The sequence below is a fragment of the Mesoplodon mirus genome (assembly GCF_964341445.2).
Source record: "Mesoplodon mirus genome assembly, chromosome: X".
Classification (NCBI taxonomy): Eukaryota; Metazoa; Chordata; class Mammalia; order Artiodactyla; family Ziphiidae; genus Mesoplodon; species Mesoplodon mirus.
Window position 1 is genome coordinate 45,824,198 of NC_138981.1, and position 16,538 is coordinate 45,840,735.

General features: G+C 43.5%; 1 protein-coding gene across 3 annotated transcripts in view; it reads left to right on the forward strand.

Moving 5' to 3' along the window:
- Positions 1–15,477, forward strand: part of CCNB3 (cyclin B3) — a 72,610-nt gene extending 57,133 nt beyond the window's left edge. For all 3 annotated transcript variants that reach the window (XM_082610186.1, XM_082610188.1, XM_082610187.1), the window contains exons 8-12: positions 6,905–7,042; positions 10,336–10,491; positions 11,304–11,453; positions 14,875–15,005; positions 15,227–15,477. In XM_082610186.1, the coding sequence (XP_082466312.1) occupies positions 6,905–7,042; positions 10,336–10,491; positions 11,304–11,453; positions 14,875–15,005; positions 15,227–15,299 (648 nt within the window). In that variant the 3' untranslated portion in view covers positions 15,300–15,477. The remainder of the gene's footprint in view (positions 1–6,904; positions 7,043–10,335; positions 10,492–11,303; positions 11,454–14,874; positions 15,006–15,226) is intronic.
- The last annotated feature ends 1,061 nt before the right edge of the window (positions 15,478–16,538 follow it).

Sequence of the window (16,538 nt, forward strand, 5' to 3'; positions counted from 1 at the left end):
CTTAGGTTGCTTCCATGTCATGGCTATTGTAAATAGAGCTGCAATGAACATTGTGGTACATGACTCTTTTTGAATTATGGTTTTCTCAGGGTATTTGCCCAGTAGTGGGATTGCTGGGTTGTATGGCAGTTCAATTTTTAGTTTTTTAAGGAATCTCCATACTGTTCTCCATAGTGGCTGTATCAATATATATTCTCACCAACAGTGCAAGAGGGTACACTTTTCTCCACACCCTTTCCAGCATTTATTGTTTGTAGATTTTTTGATGATGGCCATTCTGACTGGAGTGAGGGGATACCTCATTGTGGTTTTGATTTGCATTTCTCTAATGATTAGTGATGTTGAGCATACTTTCATGTGTTTGTTGGCAATCTGTATATCTTCTTTGAAGAAATGTCTATATAGGTCTGCCCATTTTTGGATTGGGTTGTTTGTTTTTTTGATACAGATCTGCATGAGCTGCTTGTATATTTTGGAGATTAATCCTTTGTCAGTTGCTTCATTTGCAAATATTTTCTCTCATTCTGAGGGTTGTCTTTTTGTCTTGTTTATGGTTTCCTTTGCTGTGCAAAAGCCTTTAAGTTTCACTAGGTCCCATTTGTTTATTTTTGTTTTTATTTCCATTTCTCTAGGGGGTGGGTCAAAAAGGACCTCACATATGTATATGTATAACTGATTAAATTTGTTATAAGGCAAAAAATTAAAAAAAAAAAAGGACCTCACTGTGATTTATGTCATAGAGTGTTCTGCCTATGTTTTCCTCTAAAAGTTTTATAGTGTCTGGCCTCACATTTAGGTCCTTAATCTATTTTGAGTTTATTTTTGTGTATGGTGTTAAGGAGTGTTCTGATTTCAGTCTTTTACATGCAGTTGTCCAGTTTTCCCAGCACCACTTACTGAAGAGGCTGTCTTTTCTCCATTGTATATTCTTGCCTCCTTTATCAAAGTTAAGGTGACCATATGTGGATGGGTTTATCTCTGGGCTTTCTGTCCTGTTCCACTGATCTATATTTCTGTTTTTGTGTCACTACCATACTGTCTTGATTACTGTAGCTTTGTAGTATAGTCTGAAGTCAGGGAGCCTGATTCCTCCAGCTCCATTTTTCTTTCTCAAGATCGCTTTGGCTATTCGGGGTCTTTTGTGTTTCCATACAAATTGCATTTTTTTTGTTCTAGTTCTGTGAAAAACACTATTGGTAATTTGACAGGGATTGCATTGAATCTGTAGATTGCTTTGGGTAGTATACTCATGTTCACAATATTGATTCTTCCCATCCAAGAATATGGTATATCTCTCCATCTGTCTGTATCATCTTTAATTTCTTTCATCAGTGTCTTATAGTTTTCTGCATAAAGGCCTTTTGTCTCCTGAGGTACGTTTATTCCTAGGTATTTTATTCTTTTTGTTGCAGTGGTAAATGACACTGTTTCCTTAATTTCTCGTTTCAGATTTTTGATCGTTAGTGTATAGGAATGCAAGAGATTTCTGTGCATTAATTTTTTATCCTGTTACTTTACCAAATTCATTGATTAGCCCTAGTAATTTTCTGGTAGCATCTTTAGGATTCTCTCAGTATAGTATCATGTCATCTGCAAACAATGACATTTTTACTTCTTTTCCAATTTGGATTCCTTTTATTCCTTTTTCTTCTCTTTTTGCTGTGGCTAAAACTTCCAAAGCTGTGTTGAATAATAGTGGTGAGAGTGGGTAACCTTGTCTTGTTGCTGATCTTAGTGGAAATGGTTTCAGTTTTTCACCATTGAGAATGATGTGGGATGTGGGTTTGTCATATATGGCCTTTGTTGAGGAAAGTTCTCTTTATGCCTACTTTCTGGAGAGTTGTTATCATAAATGGGTGTTGAATTTTGTCAAAAGGTTTTCTGCATCTACTGAGAATGTCGTATGGTTTCTATCCTTCAGTTTGTTAATATGGTGTATCACATTGGTTGATTTGCATATATTGAAGAATCCTTGCATTCCTGGGATAAATACAACACCACTTAATCATGGTGTATGATAGTTTTAATGTGCTGCTAGATTCTGTTTACTAGTATTTTGTTGAGGATTTTTGCATCTATGTTCATTAGTGATATTGCCCTGTAGTTTTCTGTTTTTTTTGTCATCTTTGTCTGGTTTTGGTGTCAACGTGATAGTGGCCTTGAAGAATGAGTTTGGGAGTGTTCCTCCTTCTGCTATATTTTGGAAGAGTTTGATAAGGTTAGGTGTTAGCTTTTCTCTAAATGTTTAATAGAATTCGCCTGTGAAGCCATCTGGTCCTGGGCTTTTGTTTGTTGGAAGATTTTTATCACAGTCTCAATTTCAGTGCTTGTGATTGGTCTGTTTATATTTTCTATTTCTTCCTGGTTCAGCCTTGTTAGGTTGTGCTTTTCTAAGAATTTGTCCATTTCTTCTAGGTTGTCCATTTTATTGGCATAGAGTTGCTTGTAGTAATCTCTCATGATCCTTTGTATTTCTGCAATGTCAGTTATTACTTCCCCTTTTTCATTTCTAGTTCTATTGATTTGAGTCTCTTCCCTTTTTTCCTTGATGAGTCTGGCTAATGGTTTATCCTTTTTGTTTATCTTCTCAAAGAACCAGCTTTTAGTTTTATTGATCTTTGCTATCATTTCCTTCATTTCTTTTTATTTATTTCTGACCTGATCTTTATGGTTTCTTTCCTTCTGCTAACTTTAGGGGTTTTTTTGTTCTTCTTTCTCTAATTGCTTTAGGTGTAAGATTAGGGTGTTTATTTGAGATGTTTCTTGTTTCTTGAGGTAGGACTGTATTGCTGTAAGCTTCCCTCTTAGGACTGCTTTTGCTGCATCCCATAGGTTTTGGGCTGTCGTGTTCTCATTGGCATTTGTTTCTAGGTATTTTTTTATTTCCTCTTTGATTTTTTCAGTGATCTCTTGGTTATTTAGTAGTGTATTGTTTAGCCTCCACGTGTTTGTATTTTTTACAGTTTTTTTTCCTGTAATTGATATCTAATCTCATAGCGTTGTGGTTGGAAAAGATACTTGATATGATTTCAGTTTTCTTAAATTTACCAGGGCTTGATTTGTGACCCAAGATATGAGCTATCCTGGAGAATGTTCCATGAGCACTTGAGGAAAAAGTGTATTCTGTTGTTTTTGGATGGAATGTCCTATAAATATCGATTAAGTCCATCTTGTTTAATGTATCATTTAAAGCTTGTGTTTCCTTATTTATATTCATTTTGCATCATCTGTCCATTGGTGAAAGTGGGCTGTTAAAGTCCCCTACTATGATTATGTTACTGTAGATTTCCCCTTTTATGGCTGTTAGCAGTTGGCTTATGTTTTCAGGTGCTCCTATGTTGGGTTCACAAATATTTACAATTTTTATATCTTCTTCTTGGATTGATCCCTTGATCATTATGTAGTGTCCTTCTTTGTCTCTTGTAATAGTCTTTATTTTAAAGTCTATTTTGTCTGATATGAGAATTGCTACTCCAGCTTTCTTTTGATATCCATTTACATGGAATATCTTTTTCCATCCCCTCACTTTCAGTCTGTATGTGTCCCTAGGTCTGAAATGGGTCTCTTGTAGACAGCCTATATACAGATCTTGTTTTTGTATCCATTCCGCCAGTCTGTGTCTTTTGTTGGGAGCATTTAATCCATTTACCTTTAAGGTAATTATCGATATGTATATTCCTATTACCATTTTCTTAATTGTTTTTGGTTTGTTATTGTAGGTCTTCTCCTTCTGTTCTCTGTCCTGCCTAGAGAAGTTCCTTTAGCATTTGTTGTAAAGCTGGTTTGGTGGTGCTGAATTCTCTTAACTTTTGCTTGTCTCTAAAGGTTTTATTTTCTCTGTTGAACCTGAATGAGATCCTTGCTGGGTAGAATAATCTTCGTTGTAGGCTTTCCCCTTTCATCACTTTAAATATGTCCTGCCACTCCCTTCTGTCTTGCAGCGTTTCTGCTGAAAAATCGGCTGTTAACCTTATCGGGATTCCCTTGTATGTTGTTTGTTGCTTTCCCTGCTTCTTTTAATATTTTTTCTTTGTAGTTAATTTTTTATACTTTGTTTAATATGTGTCTTGGCGTGTTTCTCCTTGGATTTATCGTGGATGGGACTCTGTTTGCTTCCTGGATGTGATTGACTATTTCCTTTCCCATATTAGGGAAGTTTTCAACTGTAATCTCTTTAAGTATTTTCTCTGCCCCTTTCTTTTTCTCTTCTTCTTCTGGGACCCCTATAATTCAAATGTTGGTGTGTTTAATGTTGTCCCAGAGGTCTCTGAGACTGTCCTCAGTTCTTCTCATTCTTTTTTCTTTATTCTGCTCTGCTGTAGTTATTTCCTCTATTTTATCTTCCAGGGCACTTATCCATTCCTCTGTCTCAATCCATTCTGCTATTGATTCCTTCTAGAGAATTTTTAATTTCTTTTATTGTGTTGTTCATCATTTTTTGTTTGCTCTTTAGTTCTTCTAGGTCCTTGTTAAACGTTTCTTGTATTTTCTCCATTCTATTTCCAAGATTGTTCATCTTTGCTATCATTATCCTGAATTCTTTTTCAGGTAGACTGCCTATTTCCTCTTCATTCCCAAAGTCCACTACCTCAATTTTGGGTGATTCGTTGTCTATTTAGGTGTTCCAGAAATGCAGGGTACATCAAGTTGATTGTGGAGGTTTAATCTGCTGCTTCTGTGGCTGAAAGGAGAAAGTTCCTTTTCTCTTCTTTGTTTGCACAGCTCCTCGCGCTCAGCTTTGGATTTGGCCCTTCCTCTGAATGTAGGTTGCCCTCTGGTGTCGACAGGAGGGGGTTAAAGGAGAACTGCCATACGACCCAGCAATCCCACTACTGGGCATATACCCTGAGAAAACCATAATTCAAAAAGAGTCATGTACCAAAATGTTCATTGCAGCTCTGTTTACAATAGCCAGGACATGGAAGCAACCTAAGTCCATCATCTGATTAATGGATGAAGAAGATGTGGCACATATATACAATGGAATATTACTCAGCCATAAAAAGAAACCCAATTGAGTTATTTGTAGTGAGGTGGATAGACCTAGAGTCTGTCATACAGAGTGAAGTAAGTCAGAAAGAGAAAAACAAATACCGTATGCTAACACATATATATGAAATTTAAGAAAAAAAAAGGTCATGAAGAACCTATGGGTAAGACGGGAATAAAGACACAGACCTACTAGAGAATGGACTTGAGGATATGGGGAGGGGGAAGGGTAAGCTGTGACAAAGTGAGAGAGTGGCATGGACATATATACACTACCAAACGTAAAATAGATAGCTAGTGGGAAGCAGCCATGTGGCACAGGGAGATCAGCTCAGTGCTTTGTGACCACCTAGCCGGGTGGGATAGGGAGGGTGGGAGGGAGGGAGATGCAAGAGGGAAGAGATATGGAAACATATGTATATGTATAACTGATTCACTTTGTTATAAAGCAGAAACTAACACACCATTGTAAAGCAATTATACTCCAATAAAGATGTTAAAAAAAAAAAAGGAGTGGCTGATTAGCGGGCTCTGCCTCACTCAGGCCGGGGGAGGAAGGTGTATAGAAGGCGGGGTGAGCCTGTGGAGGCAGAGGCCCGAGTGATGTTGCAACAGCCTGAGGCGTGCTTTTTGTTCTCCTGGGGAAGTTGTCCCTGGATCACAGGACCCTGGCAGTGGTGGGCTGTACAGGCTCCTTGGAGTGGAGCTGTGGATAGTGACCTGTGCTTGCACACGGAGTTTTGGTGGCTGCAGCAGCAGCATTAGCATTTCATGCCCATCTCTGTTGTCTGCGGTGGTAGCCGGCGGTTTGTGCCCATCTCTGAAGCTCTTTTAAGCGGTGTTCTGAATCTCCTCTTGCACCCTGAAACAATGGTCTCTTGCCTCTTAGGCAGTTCCAGACTTTTTCCCAGACTCCCTCCCTGTTAGCTGTGGCGCACTAGCCCTATTCAGGCTGTGTTCTCTCAGCCAAGCCCAGTCCTCTCCCTGGGATCTGACCTCCAACACCGGAGCCTCAGCTCCTAGCCCCCACCCACCCCGGCGGGTGAGTAGAGAAGCATGTCAGGCTGGTGAGTGCTGGATGGCACCGATCCTCTGTGCGGGGATCTCTCTGGTTTGTTCTCTGCACCCCTGTTGCTGCACTCTCCTCTGTGGCTCCGAAGCATCCCCCCCACCCACCCACACCCCGTCTCTGCCAGTGAAGGGGCTTCCTAGTGTGTGCAGACTTTTCTTCCTTCACAGCTCCCTCCCAGAGATGCAGGTCCCGTCCCTATTCTACTGTCTTTGTTCTTTCTTTTTTCTGTTGCCCTACCCAGGTACATGGGGGAGTTTCTTGCCTTTTCGGAAGTCTGAGGTCTTCTGCCAGCATTCAGTAGCTGTTCTGTAGGAGTTGTTCCACATGTAGATGTATTTTTGATATATTTGTGGGGAGGAAGGTTATCTCCACGTCTTACTCCTCTGCCATCTTGAAGATGTCTCCCTAATATCTGGATGCCTCTTTGAAGTGGATGCTTTGGCAATCAAAGCTTAAGTCAGCCACTTGCATTACAAAACGTCAACCTTCAGAGTTTACACTACAAAGTAGCAAATGGGGAAAGCAAGAATCTAAGTTTTGGAGATGAAAGAGAGAGGGTGTGTTCACTCAAGGTGCTCATAGAGAAGGCAGAGCATCTCCCTCTGATGTAAGATTGGTCATTTACCCAAATGTGTAGGGATAGATAATGCCAGGGTCCTCAAAGGCACTAGAGATATAGGCCCCTAACTGAATGAGTTCTTGCATTCATAGCAGAGTTTCAGCTGGCCAGGCCTGGTAGCACCACTGTCCTCAATACCACAGACCAGGTAGTTACACCTATCTGGATGTGCCTTGGGAGTTGGACAATATGTGGATTCCTGCCCTGTTTGTGTGTTCCTCCAGATGACCTTTGAGATGAGTCATGAGACCCTGTACTTGGCAGTGAAGCTGGTAGATCACTACCTTATGGAGGTAATATGCAAGAGGGACAAGCTACAACTCCTTGGTTCCACTGCTTTTCTGATTGCAGCAAAATTTGAGGTGAGCCTGAGTCCATAGGACCTGGAGGAAACTAAACAATCGGTTTCTATCCAAGCCAGATATATATGTATGTATGTATGTATGTATGTGCATTTACATATGTATGTATATGTATATGCATGCATATGTATAATGTGTGTGTATATGTATGTATTATATACATATATATACACATGTGTATACATTCACATATGTGTATTTGTGTGGGTATACAATTATATACATGCACACAAATAAGTTTTCCTACTGATTTTTTGTCTTCCTAAGCAGGGAAACTGGTGTTGGGTGCAAATGGTGGTGTATTTGTTTCCTGGCGTCAACAAAATTCTCCCTTTTCCTCTTTGAAGATGTGTGTAGGTGGGCATATTCCTTGTTAAATGGATTGTTCTTTTTAAAGCTTCTTTCTGGACCATAATTCTCTGTCCCCACCCCATTTTCTTCTTCCAGCAACTCCACCTCCGTCTAGTGGAGTCTTGAATTGCACATATAAGGAAGCATTTCCAAATCTAGGTGCTGGAGACATTTAAGAGAAAATGGCCTGGTGTAGATGGTAGTGAGTCCAAGTAAATTAGTTATTTTTGAAGTAGCAGTATAAAAGCATGTAGCTGGCCTTTCCTTCATAACCGTATCCATCTAACTACTTTATCTGAGTTTTTCTTCTTCCTTAGATGCTAAATGATCTTGTTCTACTCTCATTTTTCCTTCAGATAGGCTAATAGTATAAAACCTTAGGGTTTAGAAACAGAGAAGTAGCAACTTTTATGAGTACAAAAACCTTTAGAACTGTGGATTCGTCTTTGTGTTTCCTACTCAGCTCTATCCCTAACTAGCTTTCTGCTTCCCTTCTTCACTTTCTCCTTTACTCACTAGCTCCTACCTCGATCAGTACCTCCCTCTTTAACTCCACCCCTCCTTTGCTCCTTACTTGCCTCCCTCTCTCACCACTTCCAGCCCTCACTCCACTTCCGGCCCTCACTGCACTTCCACCCTCTCTTCACTCCTGCTCTCTCTCCACTTCCACCCTTGCTCCACTTCTGCCCTTACTCGGTAGCTCCCTTCCTCCCTCTAGCCTTCTTTCAATCCCTTCCTTGATCCCTCAATCCCTATTTTGTACACTCGCTCACTCCATGCTGGGCCCCTCCCTCCATCCCACCCACCCACTCTGTTGCTCTTTCTAACCCTCCTTTTCTCTATCCTCCTCTCGCTCACTCCTTCCCCTCCTCACTTGATCCCTCCTTCCGTGACCCTCTCCCTTCCACCCAGGTTCTATCCCTCACTCCTCCATGCCTTCCCACCCACCTACCCACCCCATCATGCCTTCCCTCCTACTCCACCCTCCCTCCCTTCCTCCCTTCCTGTCCCTTTCCTTTGTTCACTCTCTTCTCTCCTTCCCTAGCTAATGCTCTTCCCTCTGTCACTCCCTCTCTCCCTTCCTCCTCCTTCCCTCTCCTCCCTGTTGCTTCTCTAGTGTGTGCTCCCCTCCCTCCTCCTTTGCTTCCTCTTCCCCTCCTCCCTCACCCTTCCTTTTCTGCTGGTTCCTTCTCTTCCCTCCCTGTTTGCTCCTTCCCTCCATATCTCCCATCCTTGCTCCATGGTACTCTGGCACCGTGACTCCCCCCACCTTAACTTCCTCCCACCCTCCCTCCCTGTCTCCTTCCTTTTTCCTCCTTCTCTCTCTTCTTCCTCCCTCCCTCCCTCCCTCCCTCGTTTTCCCCATTTCCCTCTCTGGCTCACTTCCTTCCCTACTCTCTTGCTCCCTGGTTCCCTTGCTCCCCCTCACTCCCTGCTCCCTCTCTGCTCAGCTCCCTCTCATTCACTTCCCTGGTCACTCCCTCCCACCCACTCATGCTTGTTCCCTTCCACCCTCTTTCCCTCCCTGGCTCCTTTTCTCCTTGGTCCTCTCCCTCCTTCTCATCCTCCCTCCCTCCTTCCTGCCCTTGCTCCCTAGCCTCCTCCTTCCCTTTCTTCCTCTTTCCCTTCCTCCTCCCTCACTCTCTCCCTTGTTCCCTGCTTCGCTCTCTAGCTCATTTCCTTCCCTGCTCACTGGCTTCCTGGTTCATTCCCTTGCTCCCCTTCCTTTTTCTTTTTATGTCTCTCCCTCTCTCCTCCTCCCTCCACCTACCTAGGGATGTCCTTGTGGCTTAATTAAGTGCTCCCTGTTTCAGCCTCAAGGGGGTTAAAAAAGCAGCTGGGGGTTCCTGGGCAATGAAGAGCAGGAGGGAGAAGGAGTGTGCAAGGTGCTCTCGTTAGCAAATTTTGGAACCAGGAGCACCCCTCTTCTGGTTATCAGGACAAAGGACCTCCACTAAGTTTTTTGGAGCAGGGGTGTCTTCCCCTCACAGGATTGAGAAGTACAGAGAGACTTTTTCAAGGGGAGGTATGGAGATGATATGAGAAGAGAAGAAAGGAAGGAGCCACTGGTGAGTAGAGCAGTGGAAGGGAGAGTTTCTTGTCCTGGTCTTGTTACTAGGTTGCTATGTGACCTTGAGCAAGTCATTTCCTCTCTCTGGGCCTCAATTTCCCTGTCTGCAAACCCAGAATGTTGGTCCAGTTTGTGATCTGAAAATAAAGGTGTGAGAAGAAGGCTGGAGTGGGCAGTGAGGTGCAGCTAGAGAAAAGATTCAGGGGTCTTCCTGCCTCCTAGTTCTTTCCCCAAAACTAAGGTTCAACCTTCAGAGGACAGGACATGGAAAGGTACCCCAGATTGTGGAGGGGGGGACGTTCTTCTCACCCTTGGCTTGGCCCTTCCCAGTCTAGCCCTCTTGCACATCTCCCATCCCTTGGTCTTCAGTCTCTGCTTAGGTTCCCTCTGTGCCTATCTCTCTCTGTCCCTCACTGCCTATTACCCCAGCAGTGCCCCCTCCCAAACATCCTTATTCATTCCTTAGACAAGAAAACAAAGTGAGGGCTTATTTTCCATCTCTAGCTCCCTTCCTGTGGTCTCCTTCCCTCTGTTCCCCCCAGAGTAGGCCTTAGATTTCCTATTTCTGGCTCTCACTCATTAGAAGAGAGATCAGTGCTTCCAGTCCCTGTGCCATATTATGCCGCTTCCAGTGCTATAAGAATCTACCCCAAGAGGCCCTATCCTCTCTCCTCCTATCTCTCTGATTTTGTTTTTCAGATGTACTACTCAAAAACCAGAAGCTGGCTCTCAGAGCTACCCTGAAGGTTCATGCCAGGGAATGTTATTACCCCCTATCCTTCACCCCTCTCCTCCCCTGCCTTTCATCTCCAAGCAGAGAGGAGTGGGCTGTCTTTGCCTGGTTGTGACTGCCTCTCCTCTCCACCCATAGGAGACCTGCCCACCTTGTGTGGATGACTTCCTGTACATCTGTGATGATATTTATAAGCGAGATGAGATGCTCGCCATGGAAATCAGCATCCTAAAAACCCTCAGATATGATATCAACATTCCCATCGCCTATCATTTTCTGCGCAGATATGCTAAGGTAAGACAGGGGAGGTACATCTTCATTTTCCCACTGCTGGGTTTGTCCCCTCCATTCTCAGAGTGGCTGCTTGAGTCGTAGGAAAAGGGAAAGGGACAACTGGGGACAGGGGAATTTCTTCTTCAGTCCACCCTCCTAGATTGGCAATCTTTATGGAGTGTGGGGGGAAGAAAATTGCAGATTTCCATGGTATGCCTATAAAGTTGTGAGGTGAGGGCCAAGTAGGGGAGGGGAAGAAGATTCTTTGATCAGGAACGGACACTTGGGAAGTTTAGGGGAGATGCTGTCAAAGTTCTCTTCCTTCACCTGAATATTGGTTATAGGGGAAGTCACTTTGTATTATACAAGTGTGTCTTGTTGTAGGATCTGTGTGTGTGTGTGTGTGTGTATACACACACACACACACACACATATATTCAAACAAGAAAAGGGAAGGAGTTCTTTTGGAGCATGGAATACCTCCTAGTCTGGAGCCCAGTGAAAAGTCAACAGTTGGAGGCCTTCGGCTCTTCAAAGGATGACATGTACAGAAAGGGGAGGTGGAGGGTACCACAATCACACTTGATAATTTGGTTTAAAACCCTGAAAATGGCAAATACCATTGCCAATTTCATAATCCCCCCTCCTAAAGATTCTGTGCTTTGGGGGCAGGGTCCTTAGTGTGAGTCATGGTGGCAAAAGAGGTACATTGTTCAGGCAGAGAGCCATTTAGGCCCAAGGTGGGATAACTGGAGTGAGTGAGTGCAGGGGGTTTTCTGCTTGGTGCCAGTGTTCTGAATTGATTGCTGAGCCAGTCTTCTTCCTGCCTTTAGTGTGTCCATGCCAACATGAAGACACTGACCTTGTCCCGCTTCATCTGTGAAATGACCCTGCAGGAATACGACTATGTCCAGGAGAGGGCTTCCAAGCTAGCTGCTGGCTCCTTCCTCCTGGCCCTCTACATGAAGAAGCTCGGACACTTGGTAAACACTTGTGGGAGGTGGGGAAGAAGGAGTAGGGATTTTTAAAAACATATTTATTTATTTATTTTATTTTTGGCCGCATCGGGTCTCAGTTGCAGCATGTGGGCTCTTCATTGCAGCATGCGGGCTTCTCTTTAGTTGTGGCACATGAGCTCCAGAGTGTGTGGGCTCAGTAGTTGCGGTGCATGGGCTTAGTTGCCCTGCGGCATGTGGGATCTTAGTTCCCTGCCCAGGGATCGAACCCCCGTCCCCTGCATTGGAAGGCAGATTATTAACCAGTGGACCACCAGGAAAGTCCCAGGGATAGGGATTTAAAAGCACAGGGTCAGCTCAGGAGGAAGGTGTAAACTATGGCTGTGGGAAACCCTGTGACAAAACTACTACATACCTGCCGTTATGAATCCTTTAACATGTTGACATCTTAAGGGCCTGGCTGCCTAAAGGGTTTCTAGAGCCATGGTTTTAAAGTATTTTATTTCACTTTTCTTCATCACAGTACCCTTTCTTCCAAAGACAGCTTACCTGAAAGCCCAGTATCACAAAACAGACTAATGTGAAATTATTCTGATTGCAGCAGGGGGTGGGGTGGACCCACTTCTTGCCTGACCCCATTCCATCCCTGCTCCTTGCAGTCCCCTCAGCAAGGTTGGCCCCCCAAGGGAGCTCATTGGAACAGGATTTGGAAAGCACTGACCCAGAGAACAGAGTAGTGAAAGCAACTGTCCATGTGTATAACAGGGGACTCAGAGATATACTGTTGTGCTCTTCTCTGAGGAGGAAGGCCCCCACAGCCTCCTTACCCAATACAAATAAAATGCATATTTGATGCTTTCTCAATTTTATAAAAAATTGTGAATAAAAGCAACTTTAGAAAACTATGAATTTTTATTGACGTGTAACGTGCAATCCAATAGAAAGAGTATGCTTGCAAATGAGCATACTCTTCCCAACCACTCCTAAGCCCCTGCGGCCTAGAAGTTCTAGCACCACTACTGATGGAGAAACCTCTGTGTGCTGAGGAAGAACCCTATAAACAGTTGTGTGAACTTGGACAAGGCACTGAAATTTCTTGGGACAGAGAAAGCATTAAGTAAATGGCAGGGATGACGATGAGAAAGAATACGTAATAATAATGGCTAGCATTTATTGAGTGCTTAGACAGTGAACTAAACACTTTGTCTATTAACTCAATCTTCACAACAACCCTATGAGATCAGCACTATTATCCCTATTGTACAGATAAGAAATAACTGCCCGTGTTTGGCTAATGAGAGGCAGAGCTAGGCTTTGGGAACTAGGAGTCTGTTCAAAGAATATACCTACTCTATAATCAGAATGGATGTGGCGGTAGCCCTAGAGCCATGATCTTGGAGGCCCCATGCTGACCCAGGCTTTTACCCTTGGATCCTGGGGAAGGCTGGTAGGTCCTGAGGGAGGACAGTTGAGAGGCTCAGGGCAGCAAACTGCTTGCCAACCAGTATAAAAATATTTCAGTGTTTTAACACTTGGCATGGCTGTACCAGTGAGTATCAGCTAAGTGTCAGCCCTGATCTGAACCCAGGTAGTCTGGCTCCACAGTCCTCTACACTATATGTACTGCTATAGATGAGAAAGGCTTCACAGAGGAGGTGACTTTTGAGTTGGGTCTTGAGAGATGAGTAGGAACCTTGAGAAGAGACATTCTAGGCAGAGGGAACAATAATTGAAAAGATGTGAAGGCAATAAGAAAACAGTGTGATGTATTCAGGGCAGAATAAGACATTTCCTATGGATAGAGAAGAGGACGTATGAGTAGGCAATGGTGAGAGGTGAGACCAGAATGGTAGAGTGTGGTCAGATTGTGAGAGGCCTTTGATGCCATGCTGAAAGATCCATTTTACACTATGGCACTGCAAGTTTTTAAGGCAGGGGAGTGACATCTTCCTGTTTGTATGTTTTGGAAACAGTACTAGTATATAGCATTACAGAAGGTATGTTAGATGAGAGAGCGTATGTGAACGTATCAACACCAGTGAGTGGGCTTTTATAATAATCAATGTGAAGCGTTGGGGCAGTGAACAGTTGAACAATTGAACAATGTGAACAATGTGAACAATTGGGGCAGTGACAGTAGGGCTGTTAATCTTAATTAACACACCCAATATGATGTGTTATCCCATGTGTTACTCCCTTGCTCAGCATGCCAATGACTGCCCTTTGCCTGTGGCAGTGGTTTCCAAAGAGTATTCAGTAGAGCCCTGGGATTCCTGCAGAAGTATCTCAGGGGCCATGTAAAAGGTAAAGGGATCCAAATTGGTGGGCTTCTTAGTTCCCGCCCCCAATTCCAGGTAAGATATTTGGGCTTCCAGGTAAGATATTTGGGAAAACATGATTTCAGGGAAAATAATTTAAGACATTTTAAGAAAGCCACTGCTTCACAGAATAATGAATTTTCTTTTCTCTACTTGTGGAACTCCCACTAGACTTTCAGTACCTATTGAAGATGTGCCCTCCTCTGCAAAGCTTTTTGTGACTTTCCCAGCCAAAATTCATGGGTCCTGCAGCTCTGTTGCTCCACTGTCCATGCTCCCTTCCATTGTAGCACTTCCCACACATTTTGTAATTCTCTGTGTGCATGTCTGTCTCCCTCACTAGACTACAGACTCCTCAAGGGCAGGAGCCTTAGTCATCTCTTAGTCATCTGTGTATTCCCAGCATCCTGTATGGGGCTTCGTAATATCCTAGCTAGCATTGTTTGGGTATGTGCTAGACCCTCTTCCGTGTGCTTTATGTCTGTTAACTCATTTAAGCCTATTATGTAATTACTTTAATCGTCCCTATTTGGCAGATTTGGAAACTGAGACACCTAGAGGTTAAGTAACTGGCTCAAGGCCATGCTGTTAATGGAGCTGGAATTTGAACCCAGGCAGTTTGCCTCCAGAACCTTTGCTCTTAAACACTCTGCTATATTCCTTTTGCCACATGGTAGGCATCCTTAAAGTTGACTGAGAAAATGAATGCATGAAATGATAGCTGTTTGAGCCAGAGAGGAGGAACAGCCTTAAGTTCCTGTTGGCTGTTTAGTTGGGACCTCAAGTTTGTTCTGAGGTTTGCCTGGCCATTGGCTCTTAACCTGAGAGTAAGTAACAAAGTCAGTCCTGTTCCTTAAATTCTTTGGTGGATTTCAGTTTAAATACCTATGGCTAGGGCTAATATCCAGCTGGTGCATATGGATATAGCCATACCACTAGCCTGCAGCTGGAACGTAGTCTTCTAGGCAGTACCCTATAATTATTGGTCGGTGTCTGTGCTCTATGAGTCTTTGAATTGTTTGACTTTCTTCCCTGCCTGTACTATGGATAGGAAGTTTGGATTTGGGTATTGGAGACACGAAGTGTCTGCTTCCTGTTGTAAAAGTCACTGTCCATGTTGCTTCTTCCAGGCTCCTACCCTGGAGTATTACAGTGGCTACAAGACCTCTGATCTTCACCCCTTGGTCAGGCAGCTGAACGTCCTGCTGACTTTGTGTTTGGGCAATAGGCTCAAGACTGTGCAATCCAAGTATTCCCACCGGTAAGTACCAAGCTCCAGTTGAGGTTGGGTTTGCACTCAGTCATGGGGAGGCCCAGACTAACCTCATTTAAGGGAAAAGAAAGATTCAGGTACTTTTTACCTTAATTTATGCTCCAGAGTTAAAGCAAGATAGGAAACCAAGGGCCTATGTCCCACTTATTCCATGGAGCCTGCTTGCTTTGGGCTATTTTACACTGAGCAGACCCCTCTTCCTTTTGCAGGGTCTTCTTTGAAGTCACCCAAATCCCACCCTTGGACATGTTGAAACTGGAGGAGATTTTGAACTGCTGCTAATTCTGAGGCTGAGGGCCTGGTACTCTGGCAGCAGCCACCAGGGCCAGGCAGGCGTGTAAATAAGCTGTATTTATTCTGTCCTTGAATTTGTCTTTTCATCACTTTTCTTCATTTTTACTGTTTATCTCTTCCCAAACTGATAATGTTGTAAATATTTGTGTTTTTTATGAAAGAGAAGAAATTATTGTTGTATTTGATTAGAAATTTAATAAAAATTAATGGTTGTTGTTAAAATGGCTCACTTCCCTTCTTATTGCTCAGGAGCCCCACACGTAGCCCTGTTTCTTTCCTGCCTAGTAAAGGCTGTGCCTCAGGGTCTAGCTTATCCAATTTCCCTCGCTGTTTGGAGACTTTCTCTTCACAGGAAGAGGAATTGAGCTAGGTGTGAACTGATGAATGAGTCTGTAGAAGGAGGATCCTGGTGGTGGGAGGGGTAGTCCAAAGAGACCCCACTACCCGACAGGCCTCAGTGTTCAGATCTGGGGCAGCTGGAAGCGTGGGCCAATACCCTTTGGTCCCCATTTCAGGTTGCCAGCTTTCCTTGCTTCTTCCTAGATGATGAAAAGGTAGGGATAAGGATTGTCACTGAAATGTACCCCTACTTTTGTAGTAAGGTGGCTTTCTAGAGTCTAAATTTGAAAAAAAACTTTGGTGCACTGAAGTCTCTTTTGGTCCTTCAGTCAAGAGGAGAAATTTCCACCTGTGAAATCAGCAAGATGTCCCATGAATGTAAGCATCAACCAGTTGCTCAGTCCTTCATTCATAAAGCTTTAAGGAGGTTCTACTCTCTCTCTCTCCCCTATCTTTGGGGTAATGTGTACTGGTACAGGTACTTCAGTTGTTAACAGAGGACTTGAACATCTTTTGTGCCGGTTGATGAAGAGCCACTGCCTCAATCTTGCCTCTAGGACCTCTGGGACCTCCCCACAATCTAGCAACTGAATCAAGTAATGTCTGTCATAGCAGGAGACCTCCAAGACTCTGTTCTAGTACTGTGGCTGGCAACTGTTGTGATTGCTCTGTGGCCGATTGTTATCACTTGTCAAATATTTTGAAAATTAGTCCTGGAGGTGGATATCTGGTAGAGGGGGCAGTCATTGAAGACTCCCCAATTCTGACCCAAGAATCCCCATGCTAGTCTGGTCATATCTCCTTTTCTGAAGGTTTGGACACAGGAGGGAGAGCATGCCATGCCCTTAGACATCTTAGTGCTTTCTTTTTTTAAAAAACTTTTTATTT